The sequence below is a fragment of the Lolium perenne genome, chromosome 6 (genome assembly GCF_019359855.2).
Source record: "Lolium perenne isolate Kyuss_39 chromosome 6, Kyuss_2.0, whole genome shotgun sequence".
Classification (NCBI taxonomy): domain Eukaryota; kingdom Viridiplantae; phylum Streptophyta; class Magnoliopsida; order Poales; family Poaceae; genus Lolium; species Lolium perenne.
The window spans coordinates 79,432,775-79,449,294 of record NC_067249.2 but is presented as its reverse complement, the minus strand read 5'-3'; the positions used below and the strand labels follow the sequence as shown (position 1 = coordinate 79,449,294).

At 44.0% G+C, this 16,520-nt stretch overlaps 2 protein-coding genes and 2 long non-coding RNA genes across 8 annotated transcripts; 3 read left to right on the top strand and 1 right to left on the bottom strand.

The window, feature by feature from the left end:
* The first annotated feature begins 1,028 nt into the window (after window positions 1-1,028).
* LOC127309618 (uncharacterized) lies at window positions 1,029-1,687 on the top strand. Of its 2 annotated transcripts, none has more exons than XR_007857247.2 (3): window positions 1,029-1,337; window positions 1,422-1,533; window positions 1,605-1,687. It is a non-coding gene; the product is annotated as an uncharacterized lncRNA (long non-coding RNA). The 2 variants fall into 2 exon arrangements; XR_011746353.1 differs by having other exon boundaries at window positions 1,602-1,687.
* Window positions 1,688-1,762: 75 nt separating this feature from the next.
* LOC127307797 (uncharacterized) lies at window positions 1,763-5,580 on the top strand. Of its 2 annotated transcripts, none has more exons than XR_007855842.2 (4): window positions 1,763-2,381; window positions 2,834-2,969; window positions 4,183-4,254; window positions 5,240-5,580. It is a non-coding gene; the product is annotated as an uncharacterized lncRNA (long non-coding RNA). The 2 variants fall into 2 exon arrangements; XR_007855843.2 differs by having other exon boundaries at window positions 2,796-2,969.
* A 2,715-nt stretch (window positions 5,581-8,295) lies between these two features.
* On the top strand, window positions 8,296-15,947 carry LOC127307795 (uncharacterized). 3 transcript variants are annotated; one of them, XM_051338573.1, is made up of 6 exons: window positions 8,296-8,551; window positions 8,639-8,773; window positions 8,965-9,042; window positions 9,375-9,466; window positions 9,669-9,782; window positions 15,536-15,947. In XM_051338573.1, the coding sequence occupies exons 1-5, from the start codon at window positions 8,418-8,420 to the stop codon at window positions 9,752-9,754; spliced, it is 525 nt and encodes a 174-aa protein (XP_051194533.1). In that variant the 5' UTR covers window positions 8,296-8,417; the 3' UTR covers window positions 9,755-9,782; window positions 15,536-15,947. The 3 variants fall into 3 exon arrangements, with proteins under 3 accessions (XP_051194533.1, XP_051194534.1, XP_051194532.1); XM_051338574.1 differs by having other exon boundaries at window positions 15,531-15,947; XM_051338572.1 differs by having other exon boundaries at window positions 8,297-8,551; window positions 15,522-15,947.
* On the bottom strand, window positions 13,004-14,563 carry LOC139831989 (uncharacterized). Its single transcript, XM_071821385.1, has 3 exons — window positions 14,500-14,563; window positions 13,521-14,426; window positions 13,004-13,437 (listed from the first exon to the last, which is right to left on the bottom strand). The coding sequence occupies exons 1-3, from the start codon at window positions 14,561-14,563 to the stop codon at window positions 13,004-13,006; spliced, it is 1,404 nt and encodes a 467-aa protein (XP_071677486.1).
* Window positions 15,948-16,520: the final 573 nt, after the last annotated feature.

Genomic DNA, 16,520 nt, shown 5'->3' with positions numbered 1-16,520 from the left:
GGGTTTTGAAAATTCCTTTGAAAAGAGAGAGGAAATCCTGCAGAGGCTCCATACTTCAGATGCTCAAATTGTCCTTTTACCGTGGACACGGCTGATCAATCAGGTTAACACTCTCAAGAGGTTGCGCTCTTTACCCACAATTCACAACCAAGCCTTTTTGCCAAAATTCTTCATCTTCATTAAGGCCAGGACAAGGTTACGACGAAGCTTTTCCTTAGTAGCCCCTCCACCTTCCGGATCCGCCCGTGCCCAAAATTCCTCCCAATGGCGGTACCCAGGTGAGGTTTCCCACTAAGTACTTAGCCAAGACAGAGCCCATATTGTATTGTGGTTGCACTGGAAGCTTCTGACATCTGGAACATGGCAGATTTCTTTGATCCTGGGCGGCAGTCCTCCACCAATCTCCACACTCGTTGTCCCGTCAAAACCATTCCGCCCAGAAGAAAACTTTTATTTTGAAGGAGACTTTTGGAGAAAAGTTGCGCTCATAAACAGAGCTCAAGTACTTAGAAAATTTTCTTGTTTCGAACCCCTTTTGATATTTACGTAGCATAAGCATAGCACTTAGAAAAATTTAGGGATTCCTAGGACCATGATATCAAGTGGAATTATTTCTAAGTATAATTCTACTCATGGCAATCTACAAAATAGCACGCTTGTAAAATATTTACCAAGTAAAATCTACCAAAACATCCTACACATGCATAACTACTATATTAAACCTTAACAACTTCGTTTTTTCTTAGATTTTTGGACCTCAATCTGAATTAACCTAGCACTAACACGTGTATTGTTTGTTGTTTTGGTTTTTACATCCTTTTTGGTGTGTAACGTTTGGGGTTGTGCAGCAATTTGGTGGTCTGCTCGGATTGTATGTGGTGTCAACGTGTGTTAATAAAGCTCAGTGGTGCGTTTTCTAGGTACTTTTCTGTTGTGACCGTAGCTATGTTGTGGTTGGATGGTGGGTCATCGGTCGATAGTCAAAGCGGTGCTGCCGCGTGCCAACTTTCTATCAATTTGCCCCGGCCCATACACGTGTATCTCTCTTCAGAATCTTCTCCTCTCTCCCCGTAATTTCTCCACTTTCACCGGCTGAACCGTCTTCTCCCTGACGCACCGGCGGGGAGGACGAGCTCGATGGACTGCATCCCACGTGCTCCGGCGAAGTCGGCTCCACGTCTCGCGCCGGCCCCCTCCTTATCCATGATCGTGTTGGCGCTTGATTTTTCACTAGGTGACCTAGATCTTCACTCATCAACGATGAAGATGCAGGAGCAAGACGAGGTCTAATCGGAGCGGCGGTTCCTGAGGCTTTGCTGGCGGCACTGGATGGGGATGTGAGAGGACAGAAACATATGCATCGGATGCAGTTCTCTCTCTTTGACCTCACCTTATCCTCACTCTCTCATCCGGCGGTGCAGACGGCAAGGACGGAGAAGGCGGCCTCGACGACATCTCCAACAACTACGCCAGCGGCTGCGGCGTGATGGAGAAGGAGCAGGAGCCGCAGTCGCCACCGCAATCTCTGCGTAGGTACGTTCGCCTCATCTCCTCTTTCTCCCATCTCTCTGTCTCTCTCTCATCTTCTATTTCTCTCTCAGCAGGCCATGGGGTCGGTGAGGATGCAGACGTGAAGAGGCCGGCGAATACTGGAGTTCGTCCGCCGGCGGGTCCTCGAACCAAGGCGGCGGCGGCCGCCTCATCCGATCGTAACCGCGCGATAGTATCTGGTCGTAAATCGTCGCCTTGCGTAAAACGGGGACCGAGAGCATCCGTGACGAACGGCAAAAGATAAGTCTCCGGCTGTAGCAGCTCTGCATATTTTATCCCCTTTCTTTTATCCCCCGTTTTTCTCATTTGCAGGACCAATGGAGGAGGCCGACGAACCAACCACAAAGAATCTTTCTCCCCAACTCATCCCATCTCCCTACAACAACATCTTATCTCCCTAATTTGCCGTTTGAGCGCTGGATCTATTTTTCTCTTTTTCCCTCTCTTAATACCTTGCATAATCTGATTATTGCATTGTTTCAGGAGGTTCATGAGTTTGATGTACTAGATGGAGGAGCAGACTGTTCTGGTTCCGCTCAAGATGCAGCAACGACAGCAGTTCGCTGCGATTCAGCCATAGTACATCTTCCAGACCATGCCCTAGCTCGCGGCTGTCTTCTCGGGGACCAATGATGCTACCGTCTCCGCGCCGCCGGCCGTGTTGGCCATGGCCTTCTACCCTCCTCCACCGCCGTCGGCTTCCACTACACCAATGCCCTGGGCCGAGACGCCATTGGTGACAGGGTCTCATTCCAGCAGGCGTCCCCTGGGGTCGACAGCATGGCTTTCGCAACAGCTGCAGCACCGGCCAGGGCTAACAACAAGAAAAGGTGAGTTATTAGCCAGCCGGTGCAAAATGTATAATTCATAGTTAGTTCAAAATTTAACCTGTGTGTTATTGCCCGTGGAAATCTGTTCTTTTACCAACAACAGACCATATCTTTCAAACTTGCAGAATTATAAGCTAACCTGGGCTCACGATTCCATAACATTAGGTTTGTTGAGTAGTATTTATTTAAGAGAATTTTATGTACGAGATGAAGAAATTAGGGATGTGTTCAATTACATGTAAAGAATTGCATTACCATGTAAAATCAATTTTGAAGTACTGCGCTTTGTAAATGGTCAAAAGTGAAATGTATTAGAGATGAGAGAAGAATTGATTGTGTGGTTCCAGTGATCTACTAATAGTCTAATATTATAGAATTATGCACAAACACGAGCTTAGCAACACTTATTTATAGCTGCTCAGTCTACTTGGAGTGAATGACAGCGTATACAGGATTACAGAATCCACGATAGGACATCTAGCTAGGCTCTGGTCATGGCAGGAGGCTGCAGCTGCTCAAGATCTGGGAGTAAAGCACAGAACGGCTGGGTGCGCTGCGCAGGGGCATCGCATTCACCGGCGAGATTAGGTGAATTGGCTCTTCTTTTGACTCTGTCTTGACATAGCATCCTTTTTATTTGGTGAACAACTGCATTGATGTGAAAGGAGATTGTTTGTTACTGTATCCATCTTATCCTGAACTCTCTCTGTCTCAGCAAATACTGTGCTATTGATGTGTAAACACAAGGTTTATCCAATTTATTGCTGGACTTCATAGTCTTCCTCTCCTTTATACTTGCCAAGTTAATATCCTCATGGCATGTTTCAAACTGCAGGTTCCATGCAAATCATTCTTCTGCATTAAGGCTAGGGTTCAGTCTTGCAAAGAAAAACTTGAGATTCTTTGTATTTAGCATACATGCGCATTTCTTTATTGTTGTGTCCTTCTCACCTATCTTAGTTAGGGAAGGTATTTGGTTTTCGTGTCTATCTTTATGTATTCGTTGGTTCATTTGGCTTTGACAGTATTTTGCTTGATAATTTTTCTCCATGCATTTGCACTAGAGTCTTGTATTAATCAAGTTATTCTTTCGTGTTCGCAATACCATATACTTTTTACTTAAAGAAAATGAAATTGAGAGAGGATCAAAGAAGAAGGGGTGATGATAGTATTCTGCATAAGTAGTCATTGTTTGTCCGTTTGGATGCTTACAATTTTAATCCAATGTATGGGTTATAGGAGAATATAGTTGGACAGTTGCTCAAGATAAGGCAATCTAGCAACTGAAGTTTAATAAGATGTTTTTTGAACCTCTGCAAATGTGCTTTCCATATGAACATGTTTGCAACAATAATGTTGCCACTTCTCTCTTAATAATATGGGTCAACATTAACAGAGAAGTAGCACAGATGGATATGAAAAGTAATTGAGATGACATCAGGAGTCCCCTGGATAAACTCTCATAGAAGAATTTAGTGATTTCTGTTGCTTCATAGAATAATTTAGTGTTCAGCTCAGAAAGAAGTACTACAGTACTACTACAAGGTTCAAGCATTTAGTGATCTCTGTTGCTTTGCTCTTTCAGCTTGCTGTCAAAAAGTAGCGGCTGAGTATTGCTGAAAACTGTTAAGAAAGGGTGTTAGTATTGTTCCGGCATTTTGGGTTTATTGACATTATTTGTTAAGAAACTTTGTTTTGTTGTGTTTAGCTGATCAAATTTCCGTGCAACTAGGCCTTTTAGATGCTCTTTGGACAAGATGTATTGAACTATATAAAATTGTTTTTTAATTTTGGTTGGCAGGTGAACTGAGTTATTTACGGAGAATCTGGTTATGGTCGATTTTGTTATGGAGATTCCTACATAGTTTTGCAGGTGAGGTGATTGCTTTGCTCCATGTTTTTTAAGCACCATTGATCTTTTTATTCTTCTATGGCAGACAGGTTACTAAGTTATTTCCTTAGATTTTCGAGATAATCTATCTTAGAGATGGATCATATTTGTACGACATCCATTTATGAGTTGGCAAAAGATTAAGTCAGGCACACTTTTTTATGAGTTATTTCAGTCCCTGCAGGCCTACAAATGCCTATTGAGAATATTATTTCCTCTGGTTTCAGAAATGCATGAAAGCGGAAAACACTTATGTATCTGCAAAAGGGAAGATATATGTTTGCACATCATGTGTTTGTCTCATCAAATATGTATTCATTATCGCTATGATGCCTGTTTTTCAGGTTCCTTTGCGTGCTCAATATTAGGTAGTGGTGATGCCTGCATTATCAGTATACTGAAAGTAAAGTTTATCAATTTAGGGCTGCTAAATACCTTATAACACCCTCTCACTCTGCCAAGCTTCTACGGCGTTGGTAATATTTATGGCTTAATAAATTAACAAGGTTCTCTGTTTCATATCTCATATTTGTCCTTTGTGCAGCTTAGAACTTTCAAGTTTGTTATTTTTGAATCATGCGAATACAATCTGCTCTCCAAATTTTGAATTCATGTTTACATGCCATAAAACTTGGGCTTAGGAACCATTTTATTCGGCGTGTAATGGAAGTGATTTAGAGGACAAAAATGTCAGTTATGCCTACTCTCCTAAGTCCTAAATCCTCTGTTTCAACTGAATTTTTGCAAATTAATGAAATTGATTTTACTCTACATGTTACGATTGTATTTGTCTCGACGGATATCTAATTTACTCGGTCTGACAATCTATATAATATAACACAAAGATATGAGTTATATCTCTAGAATATGTGTGGCCTGCCACTGTAATTGTTATTATTTGGTATACTTTATGTCTGACCATGTGTATGCAGACAACTGATGTAGTTTGTCTCTTCTTTGTTTCAAGGGTGCATTTCAGTGAAGACAACGCATGGGTCGTGTGCCACCCTTGTGCCAGCTTTGGAGCAGCTGGAGAATGTGGACTCTGCGTTGAAGTTTCCGAAGTTTCCGACAGCTATATGTAATTCGTCTAGCTGGCCCTTGTGTTTGAACAAATTTTTATTGAACGAACCAAGGCATGTACACGTACTTGCTAATTTTCTGTTGATTTTGCTAGCAACCGGTGGTGGTTGTATTGCTGTCCTACGGCTCATTCAGCTATTTCATTTGTGTTGCTTGATAATTCACCGATGAAAATCTGTAACAACCGAACAACCTTTACTAGATGGTAAACTTTCCTTCGGATTTTGTGGCCAAACAGCAGATTACTTTCCACCTGATCTGTTTATTTTTGCATTGGACCATTTATACGTGCAAGGTAACTCTTGGTCATTTGTTATTGAGATGCTACTACTCTTTGTCCATATGTCTCTTGATATAAACCGAAGTGGTCATCTGCTATTTAGATGAATCTGAATAACACAATTATCGTTGTCTTATACCCACTACTGAAATAAAATCAAATGATAGTCGAAAGACTAATTATTTTCTACACATTACCTTACTTTTTTTCCTTTCACTATATTGTCACACTACCAAGAAACTGAATCCATTTTTTCGCGCTATAAAAAGTGTGGGCTATGTGCCTTTCATAAAAAAAATATGGCGCGGAGATATTTAGTATTGATTAGCGCATGATTAGATACTACTTCTTTTGCTTCTAATCTTTTGTATGACCAAAGAAAAACAACTTGATAAAATAATTCGTTTCATGTTCTATGATGTATATAACCATCTACTTAAAGGAGGAAGGTCATATAATGGTTACAATTTGTTTCCTATGAATACAGATCAGTTCAACTACAGGTGAGGTAGTTGCATATATTTAGTTGTTAATATCTGCTGATTAGGAGTTTGGTACTGCTTATTTTTCTACTTCTCCTTTATATTACCTAAGGAAAACAGCCCGTAGAATGATAATATGTGACTGCAACAACTGACCAAGGCCAGTCCCTCGGCCTCCAGTGGAAGTACCTTGCTATCTCCTCCAGGCTGCCGACGGCTCCTCTCTTCCGCCGGATCACCCCAACTGTGAGTGCCTTCATATTCTTCTTACTGCTAATTGCTCGATTGTTTGAGATCTGACTTGAAAATCGATTGAAAATGTAGATTGTATTCTTTTGCTGTGCTTCTTGATTGTTGGACACATCTGGCTGACAGGCGTAACCATGATGAAAAAAGTGCTTAGCCACAAGTTAGAAGCTAGCTGCTATTTCAGTCTGACAGTTATTTAGGTTCCTTGAAGACAAGTTATACCAACTCTCAATATGAGAATTGTTCTCTTTAGTTTTGCTATTACTCTGTATACATAATTTTTTTGCCTCTAAGATGCCACAGGCATAGAAAGTTGCAGAATTCACCTGTTTCTAATTACCTTTCATAGCAGTTTTTAAACATAAGGCACAAAGTGCCCAGCTTTAAAGTAATAAAGCCCAAACGGCTGATGATACAATTGTTACCTTTCATAGCAGTTGTTGTCATACTCTTGTTACCTGTAACCAGTTGGAATTCTGTAGATTCAGCAGACTACAATTTTGTGTCCCTCTGATGCCTGCTAATTTACTTGATCCTCAAGATTAACCTTTTATGCACATAATTTCAGTGTATGCCACATCAAATTTCATTACCAACCATCTTAAATCTTATTGTTTAAACAAAAACAAAATTCAAGTATGGTCTTAAAAATATCAGAACCATCATATTACACCGTCGGTGCGGCGTGCCGCCGCACCTTCGTTGCTAGTACTAATCATTTGAAGGAAAAAAGACATGCATAGAAAACTTGGGACAACTTGAACAAAGGTGTAACTTGCCTTAGTAAAATTTGATGATGATTTCTTCCTTGTGAATATTCCCGCACTCCGAATAAATCTAACGCATAGAAAATTTACACGCAATAAACAACCATTGCAAATAAAAAACCATAAAAAAACACATAATCATTTAAAACAAAGAAAACACAAAATAATATTAAGTTAAATATTTATTTCGTGTTACAGTAGTTATGTTTGTTCCAAATATTATATATGGTCATAAGAATCAATTTTCAAAAGGAATTAGTTTAATAGAATTTATATAACTCAATATGTTCAGATTAAGATTTAAGCACTTTAATATTACATGATGGCAGAATAATTACTTATATTTTCGAAATTCCAAAATCAACGTGTAGATATTAAAATTATAAAACTAACGCAAAAAGAATCGATGAAAACGGAGTTACGGTTATTTAACTATGATTTTTCAAAGATTTGGTGTTTTCGCGATTTAGAACTGTCGCGACGAACGTGCTCCGTTGGATCTGCATCCCACGACTACAGATGCTCCTGTCTGTGAAGTCTTCACACTTTAGTTGACGTCACGGCGGCCGCTGCTCCGATGTTGCGCGAAGTGGTGCGATTTGATCTTAATATTATTTTCTAATACTAACCGCAATTGATTTAACTAAAACAAAATTAGAGATATAGGCAAAACGAGATTCAAATCAGATTTTAAACTTGCAGATTTGATAAAATCTATAATTAGAAAAACTATTACCACTAGCAAAGTGCCCGCGCGTTGCCGCTAATCTTTTACTCTCTCCGTTTAAAATTAGTTGTCTCAACTTTATTTAGATATAAATTTTTTGCTAACTAAAATCTATATAAATACATCCGTATGCAGACAAAAGTGAGGAAGTACTATTTTCATGTTTAACACCTTTGTGGCTACCAAGTGTAAGCAGGCTAGATAAAAATCTTTACAATGCTAGTAGCGATCCACATGTGATTCACATATGCTTTTGATCACAAGCTAGTAGGTCGTCTGTTGCATTGTGCGTCTCAATTTTTTTTTTTGGGTCATTAAGTTGGGCCCACTTGCAGCTGTAGCGGACTTAAGTTGGTGTGTCCACAGCGATTAAAACAACACTTTTGTCTTAAGGTCCTTGGTGTCATAGAGATAGCACCAGTACGCCACACATCGAGTAGGAAAAAAAAATCCCCATTATTATCTATCTTCTTCCTCCATCTTCTCAAAATCCTCCATCACACAACGGCTTCCATGGAGCAGCTGCGAGGCGTCTGGGTCTAGGACACGGCCGCTCGATGCTGACCAAGCGAGGCGACGATGGCGTGGAGGCGGCTGGCCAGCGGCACGGCGGCGACGCATCTCCGGCGGGGCGTCTCCTCCCCGCCATTCGCTGCCCCCTCCCGCGCCTTCTCCGCCGCCAACCCTACCCGTGAGTTCCTCGTTTCCACGACCACTCCGCTCCTTTGATCGGCCCCCTATCCGCTGCGCTGATGCCTTCGAGCGACTCCCCCACCAGTTCTCGGCAGGAAAGCGCTGCAGGGCATTCGGTCGCGGTGTTCGAGATCGGCCCCCGCGTTTCAAGCTGGCGCCCCCGGGTTGGGAGCTCTGCTGGCGACCAGGGTGTCTTCCGGAGCTCGTCCGAAGCTGCCAGGTAGCCTTAGGAGTTCAGATGCCTTGCTTTCGTTGTGACTGGCTGCCACATTGTTTTCCAGATGCGAACCAGTTTTGGGGGGTTCTCCTTGTATCTGTCCCAAATGCCATGTCAACTGTCAAATACCCATGTTTTGGTCTACAGTGCCAGTTGAAGAGTATTGCATTTACTGAGTGTAGCTATTGTTTCAGGTCTCCTGAAGGCATTTGGGACAGGCGGCTCCGCCATTGCTATGATGCTTTATCCAAGAGAGGTTGCTCAGGCAGCAGGTAAGATTTTGTCCCTGGCACCAGGCACATTACAAATGTATGTTTTTCATCTAGTGCTTTACAGGAAAAAACGTTTGATGTATTTTCCTGAGAGGATTGTTCTTTTTCCCAGCATACTTAGCTCAATCGTTTGTATGATCTGGTAGTTGACTGTGCATTAGACCGGACGTAGTTATGCTGATACAAGTCCTATAATCAATTTCATTTATGTTTTTTCTCGAAGAAGTTCATTTAAGGTGTGACAGATTTGGTGCTAGCTGCAAATACTCCAAATGCCTGTCACCATTACAATCCTAATGCACGCTTTTTTTTTTATTTCGTCGCAAATGCAGTCGGCGCTGCATCGGCACAATTGGTGCGGAGCGGCCGGACCTCCTCAAATCCAGTTCATGGAGCGTCGGTGTAAATGGCGCAGAAACCATGGGTAGGTTGTACTTGAGAGCCGGACGGGAGAATGGGACACAACAAGATTGATACTCCTTGATTTTTATTAGTTATTATCCTGAATGATGAAGGCTCTCTCTCAACACATATTTGTTAAATTGTTACCCTTCGTTGCTGAGCATGAAATAGGCAAATGCAATATGCATTTCACACAGGCTAAGCTCTTTACACTTCCTCTCCAGGTCCAAGTCAAGTGGTGTCTTTATTGACCTGTATCGACTGCATGGCGCATCTGTTCTGTGAACACAGTCTGTTTTTATGTATGTGATGATGGAACTGCTGATTTTTGACGCGAGGTACGCATGATAGCTGAAGCATAAAACATAATTTTTTTCTGCCCATTTTCTTGTATTGAAGTACATGGAAGGTCTACAGTTTATATTGATATTCCTGTTCTTGTTGTCGTTGCCTGCCATCAAGAAGAAAATAATAGGTTGTGATTCTAAAATGGTATTAAATGGTCTACCCTTTAATTTTTTTTGTGTCATCACAAATATCTCAGGTGTAAAACATAAAATGCACATAAATATTCATTTAATAAAAAAATCAAATATGTTAGCACCTATTACACTTAGAAGATATAATAACCATGAAGGAATCTGCTAAAATTTGGTCCATCGAATTCAAGTGTTAAGGACATCCTTGTAGACTATGTTCAATGTGCTTGTTACTAAGGACTCGGTTCTTTTTCGTTTCTTCGAATTCTTGGTTTTGTCCTTCTCGTCATCCTTGATGGCGAGGATCTTGATGTTACTTTTCGCGGTGGCTCTGGACAAGGCGACGTAGAGCTGGCCATGAGAGAACACTGGCTCCGGTAGGTACACGCCTACGGTTGGGATGGTCTGTCCTTGTGCCTTGTTGATTGTCATGGCAAAGCTGAGCCTGATGGGGAACTGCTTCCTCTTGAATCTGAACGGAAACATGTCATTGTCGGATGGGCATAAAGGTATCCGAGGAAGAAACACCCTCTCTCCTGCGTGCTGCCCCACGACGATCTCTGCGTCGATGGCGTTACTCTGGAACCCACGGACCACAAGCCTTGTGCCATTACATAGCCTGTTAGCCGGGTCAAGGTTCCTCAACAGTATAACGGGGCAATTTATCTTCAGTTTAAGCTCTTGCGGGGGAAGCCCATTAGGAGTTAGGTCATTCAGGAACTCTTGAGGATAGTAGCCGTGTGGATCGTCCTCCGCACTATCGAAGCTATAGTAGATCCTCTCCTCGCCCTGGAAACGCTCAATCATGTGCATGTTTATTCCATCGACGTTGTCATTCCTTGTGGAGAGGATAGCTCGAGAAGTCATGTAATTAGGATTGTCCATGTTGTGGTCTAGGGCAGGGAACACATGGTCGATCAGCTTCTTTATATCAGCTGCGTTGTCACCTGTAGACGAGACGCATATATCTTTCGGAAGCCGGATGTTTCCGTCCTCATCAGTTTCCTCAGTGCCATTACCTACCCTTAGGAGGTAATCCGCGAACCACTCGTCGCTTTGCGCCCTCATGTTCTTGACAAGCCTTAGTTGGCGCATGCCCTTCCAGAGGTTTGAACTCCGTAGACTTGCGTCGATTATCTGACCTCGTGACCCTTTCCTCACTACAGGAAGCACCTGCCTAAAGTCCCCACCGAACACAATAGTCTTGCCCCTGAAAGGTTGGTTTGGGCATTTCCATGATGTCACGCATGCTTCTGTCCAATGCCTCAATTGCCTGCCGTTTTGTCATGGTTGCCTCGTCCCATAGTATGAGCGAAGCCATCCTCAAGAGCTTGGCTGTCCCACTCTGCTTAGTGAAGCTGCATGATTTTCCTTCTTCAAGGTTTAGTGGGATTTTGAACCTCGAGTGGGCTGTCCTACCTCCTGGCATGATGGAAGCGGCGACTCCTGATGTTGATGTGGCCAACGCGATCTTTCTCTCACTCCGAACCCTAGCGAGCAATGCCCTATAAAGGTAGGTCTTCCCTGTGCCTCCTGGGCCATCCACGAAGAATACGCCCCCATCTCCGCCATCAACTGCTGCTAATATCTCATCGTAGGCAAGCCTCTGCTCGTGGTTTAGTGAGGTCGCTAGAGAAGCGTCTTCCTTGTCTACCTGGATATTTGTTTCCTCGATGACCTCCCTGACCTCTCCATCTGTGTTGTCGTAGCTCTTGTCGATGTCTGGGAGAGGGAACGACTTTATGTCTTTGCCCATGGACTGCAACATGCCCCTGATATCAAGTAACACCTTCTGCTCCACAACTTTTGGGCATGTGTGCTTGCGCCGGTAGTCGTCAGACATCGCCTCAAGATGCCTATCCCAAAGACCGTGCACATCTCCGGGCTCGCAAAATACTAAGGTCGTTGCGAAGAGCCTCCTTAGTGAGGCTGGCATGGCGAACTGCTCTGACTCGGTAAGACACTCGTCGAGCGTGTTGTCGGCCTCGATGAGACCCCTCCTCTCGGCGGCCTCACGAAAGTTATCACATAGCACACCGTCCACTGTTTTGAGATCTTTGAATGACCTTGAGCCTGGTACGTGGTTTAGTAGCACCCTCAGAAAGTACCGATCCCCTCAGCAGGATGGGCAGACACAATCCGGCCTACTTGTTGACCCTTGTCCCTTTTCTTCCAGTATTTTGCTTTTTGCCATGTGAAGCTTCTCGGAAAATCTTTGTAAAGAATATCCCGAGCCCATGCGTGCTCCTGGTTAGCCACGAAATACTCAGTCAGCATGGATGGGGTCTCTCGGGCGGCGACGTCCTTTAGGTTGTCTCCTGCTTTGAACGTGACCATTTGCATATTTTCGAGATGAAGCGGAAGTGGTAGGACCGATGGGTGGTTCTCGCATAGCTTGAAGCCGAATATCCTCCACATGGCCTCCTGCGGAGTAACCCACCTTGCGTCAACGAATCTCTTGATCTCATCTATGTTACCATCGGCGTCGGGCTTCTCGATATTGAACGAAGTCTGATCGTGGCCCTTGTATACGTACTTATATAGGTACTTGACGGCCTTTATGCTAGAGCACACCTCCACGTTGATGTGGCAGTCAAACATCCGCAAGAGGTAGGGGTTGTAAGGCACAACCCATCATTGTCTAGCATCTGGCCTCGGACATTCGCACAACAACCGTCCTTCCGTCTCCGATAAATGGGGTATGAGTCCTTCCCCTGTACGGTGGTTTCGTTGAATTCCCGCGGGTACCTACACTTGCACGACCCATCTTGCATGCACATGTTGTTTGGCTTGAGGACACCGCATGGGCCGTGCATCATATGCTTCACGACTATGGCGTATAGCTCGGGGTACTTATTCTTGTCCGGGAGCTCGGCGGATATGACGCGGTCGTATTGCTCTGGCACAATAAGCTTATATTTTGAGTCCATGATCAACAGGAAATGGGCGTGCGGGAGGCCCCTCTTCTGGAACTCGACCACGTAGACGTAGGCCTTCACAACGCCCAAAATATGCTTCTTGGTCAGCATCTCTTTCATCATCTCGAGATTGGCCCTAAACACTCGGACCACAATGTCTGGTCAGTCCTGAGGGGTTTGTCCTGGAAGTAGTGCATCATGTATCTCCTGCCAGTTAGGGTTGCAGGTCATCGTCAAGAAGATGTCAGGCTTGCCGTACGTGCTGACCAACGCCATGGCGTCCATATGTCTACGCTTCATGTCTCGGAAGCCCCCTTGGAACTTCCACGGGAGAACAATCCTTGTTCCAACAGCGCTTGCACGAGTCTCTCCGGCCGTGATGCTATCCACAATTCCTTTATATAGATCCGCACGTATCTCCGGCTGGTGGTCCCTGAACCAACTCAGCCTGCATCCCTCAATCTTTATGTACATGTCGACTGCAAACTGTTGGAACAGACGCCCGCCATGTAGTATGGGGTTGAATATAGCTGGACGCGTCTGTAGTCGGTAACAGTAGTAGTCCCTAACGGAGACGCATATATGGCCACCTCCATCTGTGTGAAAGACATAAAAACAAGGTTAGGCAAAATAGGAGAAAGATAGACAGAAAATGCAGCAGTGTCTTGAACAGCTGAACCTTCGTCGTCACGGTCCTCTCTTGACTTTTGCGCAGTGTTCCAAGGCGTATCACGTTTAGGAAGATTTGGATGCCAGCCGAGCTCCCCTTTTGGGAAAAAGAGGGGGTACGAGAGCGGGTCATAGCATCCTTGTGTGGCCTGTATACTATGCCTCTCGTTGTTGTCACCGTAGAGGATAATACTGCGCTTGAATCTATTTGCCAGGTCGCTCCCCTCAACCCAGATCGCAGCCACCTCGGATGACAACGGTAAATTATATCTCCGTTGGTCTAGCTTGTTGTCGGTGTTTAGTTCTATATGGTAGTTCTCGAGGTTGTCCTTGTAGGCGCCCAAACTCCTAAACAGCTCGGAGTAGGGGTTTCCTCTTAGTATGTCCACAACCTTCCTCACGACCTCTTGGTCCAAATCCTTGGTGGCTTCCTTGCGATGGATTAGGCTGGGATCATCATCGTAGAAGTAGAGCTGTAGATGTTCCGGGCGAGAGTTTGGCCCGAACGAATGCATGTTGTGGTATAATTTGCCTTGCGCCCGGAATGTGTACACCCCAGACCTCATGTTGGTGCAGCTGTTGTCTAGGCTGACACCAAGAGTTGTGAATGAGAAGTGGCCGTTGAAGAATCGTATGCTCTCCCGAAAATGCCGAGAGTCCGCATCCGCGCTAGACCATAGCCTCATGAGCTCCGGGATAGGCTCTGGTTCAGCTAGCTTGATAGTTCCATTTCGACAACAGAAACCGTCGGTCTCACGCTCGAACTTCTTGGCATTACAGTGTTCGCCGTCCGGTTCTGGCTTCAGAATGTACGTACTGTCTGGTAGGTTCGAGTACACGAAGTCAAAAGGATCGATAGATTCCGCACCATATGTGTCAGTCGATATATCTAGGTCCATGTCATCATCATCGTAACCTACATGCATATGATGTAACATCAGTATGGTCATATTACATCGTAGTAGAGGACCAGTGGAAAGGTTGGCTACCTTCACGATCAAACGTGTAGTACTCGCTGTCCGTGAGGTCGTCGAGGATGGCATTCTTGTCCATGATACGGGTAAGAAAGGTATCGATGTCACCTACAACATAGTCTAGTCATTAAGTTTGATGCTTTAATGTGCCCATGCATAAAAGGAGTAAAGATGGGTATGTTACCGTCGGTCCCAATGGTATACACAGGTGTGTTCATTGAAGGGGATGCGGGAGGTGAACCACCTTTGTTGAGTGAAGCACGAGCACTCACTAATGGGTTGAGAGTTTATATCTGGTCGCTGCATTGCGATGGATTCGGCGCATGGAGTGTCACGCTTAGCAGCGGCATTTGCCTTGCGTCGAGCCAGCATCGCTTGCCTTTGTTCTCCAGTTATTCTATGTCGATGTGCTCTTCGATGTACATTGATTGCTTCTGTTTTTTCAGTTGTTAGATTTTGCCTACTCTCTCTTCGGCGAGCATTCTCTTGTTGCCGCTCAGTAGTTGTTAACACTCGCCTATTGGCGCGTCTACGTGCATTAAGCTCCTGCCTCTCCTCAAGAGTTAGACTCTGCCGATGAGCTCTTTGACGATCACGTGATGCCTGTCGCCTTTTAGCTCGTATATCATCTACTCAGAAGTAATTACTGATTGGTATTTAAATATCACATACATGTAGATTTTAATAATAAGTCTATACCGTTTGCGCTATCTCCAATCTCCGGAGCTGTTGCGAGTGTGCCCGTTTGTTGACGTGCCATCTCACAGACCTAATGCTTCTTCTGGTAGGGAGCCTGTGCTGCAATAAGATAAAACCACACTCACGTACTGCCTGCTATTGTACTTTTCTGTCCTGACAGTAAAGTTGTTCTTAGTAACTTATTTTGGTAGATTCGGTCTAGCTCTACAATCTTTTATGGCTAAATTTTTTGAGTATGCCTGTGCACATATTTGGTCAAAAAGTAAAGTAGTAGTAACTTATTTCAGCAGTCAGTCCAGTTCTACAATTTTTATAGCTTAAAGTTTTTTCTATGATAGTGCACATAGTGTAGGTAAAGATTAAGGAGCAGACAATCAGAAGAACAAGAGGATGCAAAGGAAGATGTCCCGCAATGTGTCGTTTCATCGCGTTGAAGAGGATAAGAAGATTACCGAAGCCACGTTGTTCGGCAACACGACCGTGTAGATCTGTGTATGAGTGTGACCTAGGTTGTCCGCAGAAGCAGGCCGGAGTTGTGTTTTTTGGTGGTTTCATCGTTTGTGCTTTGTTTAAATAGCAGGCGTTTCCTTTGTTCGACTCTGTATTCTGACAGGTATTCTGTAACCGAGTAGGAAATTGAGTCGGAAGATTTGTAGGAAACTGAGTCGTAGAAGCTTTGTAGGAAACTGAGTCGTATTTTTTTTTTTCTATCTAACAGGTATTTTGTAACCAAGTAGTAAATTGAGTCGGAAGCTTTTTTTGTTGGTTCGTTGTTTATAGATGGACCACGGGAGGCAAAAACAACTCAAGGACTCTCTACGTTTTCCTTTTCTTCCTCGGGTAAGACTCTATCCACGTAACCACGTATGTGGTGTGTTTTAGTTCGGCTAGCGGGCAGCGAGACGTTTCTTGACGTACAGGTTGCTGTGACCAACGCGGAAACGACCACCTGGGGCTATCTACGGACGGACGAGGCTTGACTTCGGTGCCTTAGTCTCGTTTTGGAACTTCAGGCCCACAAAATAATAGGCCCATATGTGACACCAGGCAGGCACCTATTGCAATTTAATAGTAAAGATTAGATAGATCTTTCAATTATGAATTCAAAGCAAAAAATAAAATCTAAAACGGAGCTCTAGATTTGAAGATATAAATTTTTGAAGTTTTAACCAGAGCATGAGCTAGCTCTCTGATCGATCGATAGAATGAATAGGAGACGTGGCAGGGCATGATAGGCTGATTGGTTCAGTATTTGATCCTATACGATACGGATGGAATGAGACGGTGGCGACGTACCAGCGGCAGTAGGTAAAGCCGGTGCTCGTGAAGACGATGAC

Coding starts and splice junctions, on each gene's coding strand:
- LOC127307795 (XM_051338573.1), top strand. CDS start 8,418: ATGCTGACCAAGCGAGGCGACGATGGCGTGGAGGCGGCTGGCCAGCGG. Junction 8,552..8,638: donor CTCCGCCGCCAACCCTACCC/GTGAGTTCCTCG, acceptor CTCCCCCACCAG/TTCTCGGCAGGAAAGCGCTG. Junction 8,774..8,964: donor AGCTCGTCCGAAGCTGCCAG/GTAGCCTTAGGA, acceptor CTATTGTTTCAG/GTCTCCTGAAGGCATTTGGG.
- LOC139831989 (XM_071821385.1), bottom strand. CDS start 14,563: ATGGACAAGAATGCCATCCTCGACGACCTCACGGACAGCGAGTACTAC. Junction 14,427..14,499: donor CTACACGTTTGATCGTGAAG/GTAGCCAACCTT, acceptor ATATGCATGTAG/GTTACGATGATGATGACATG. Junction 13,438..13,520: donor AGAGGACCGTGACGACGAAG/GTTCAGCTGTTC, acceptor TCTTTCACACAG/ATGGAGGTGGCCATATATGC.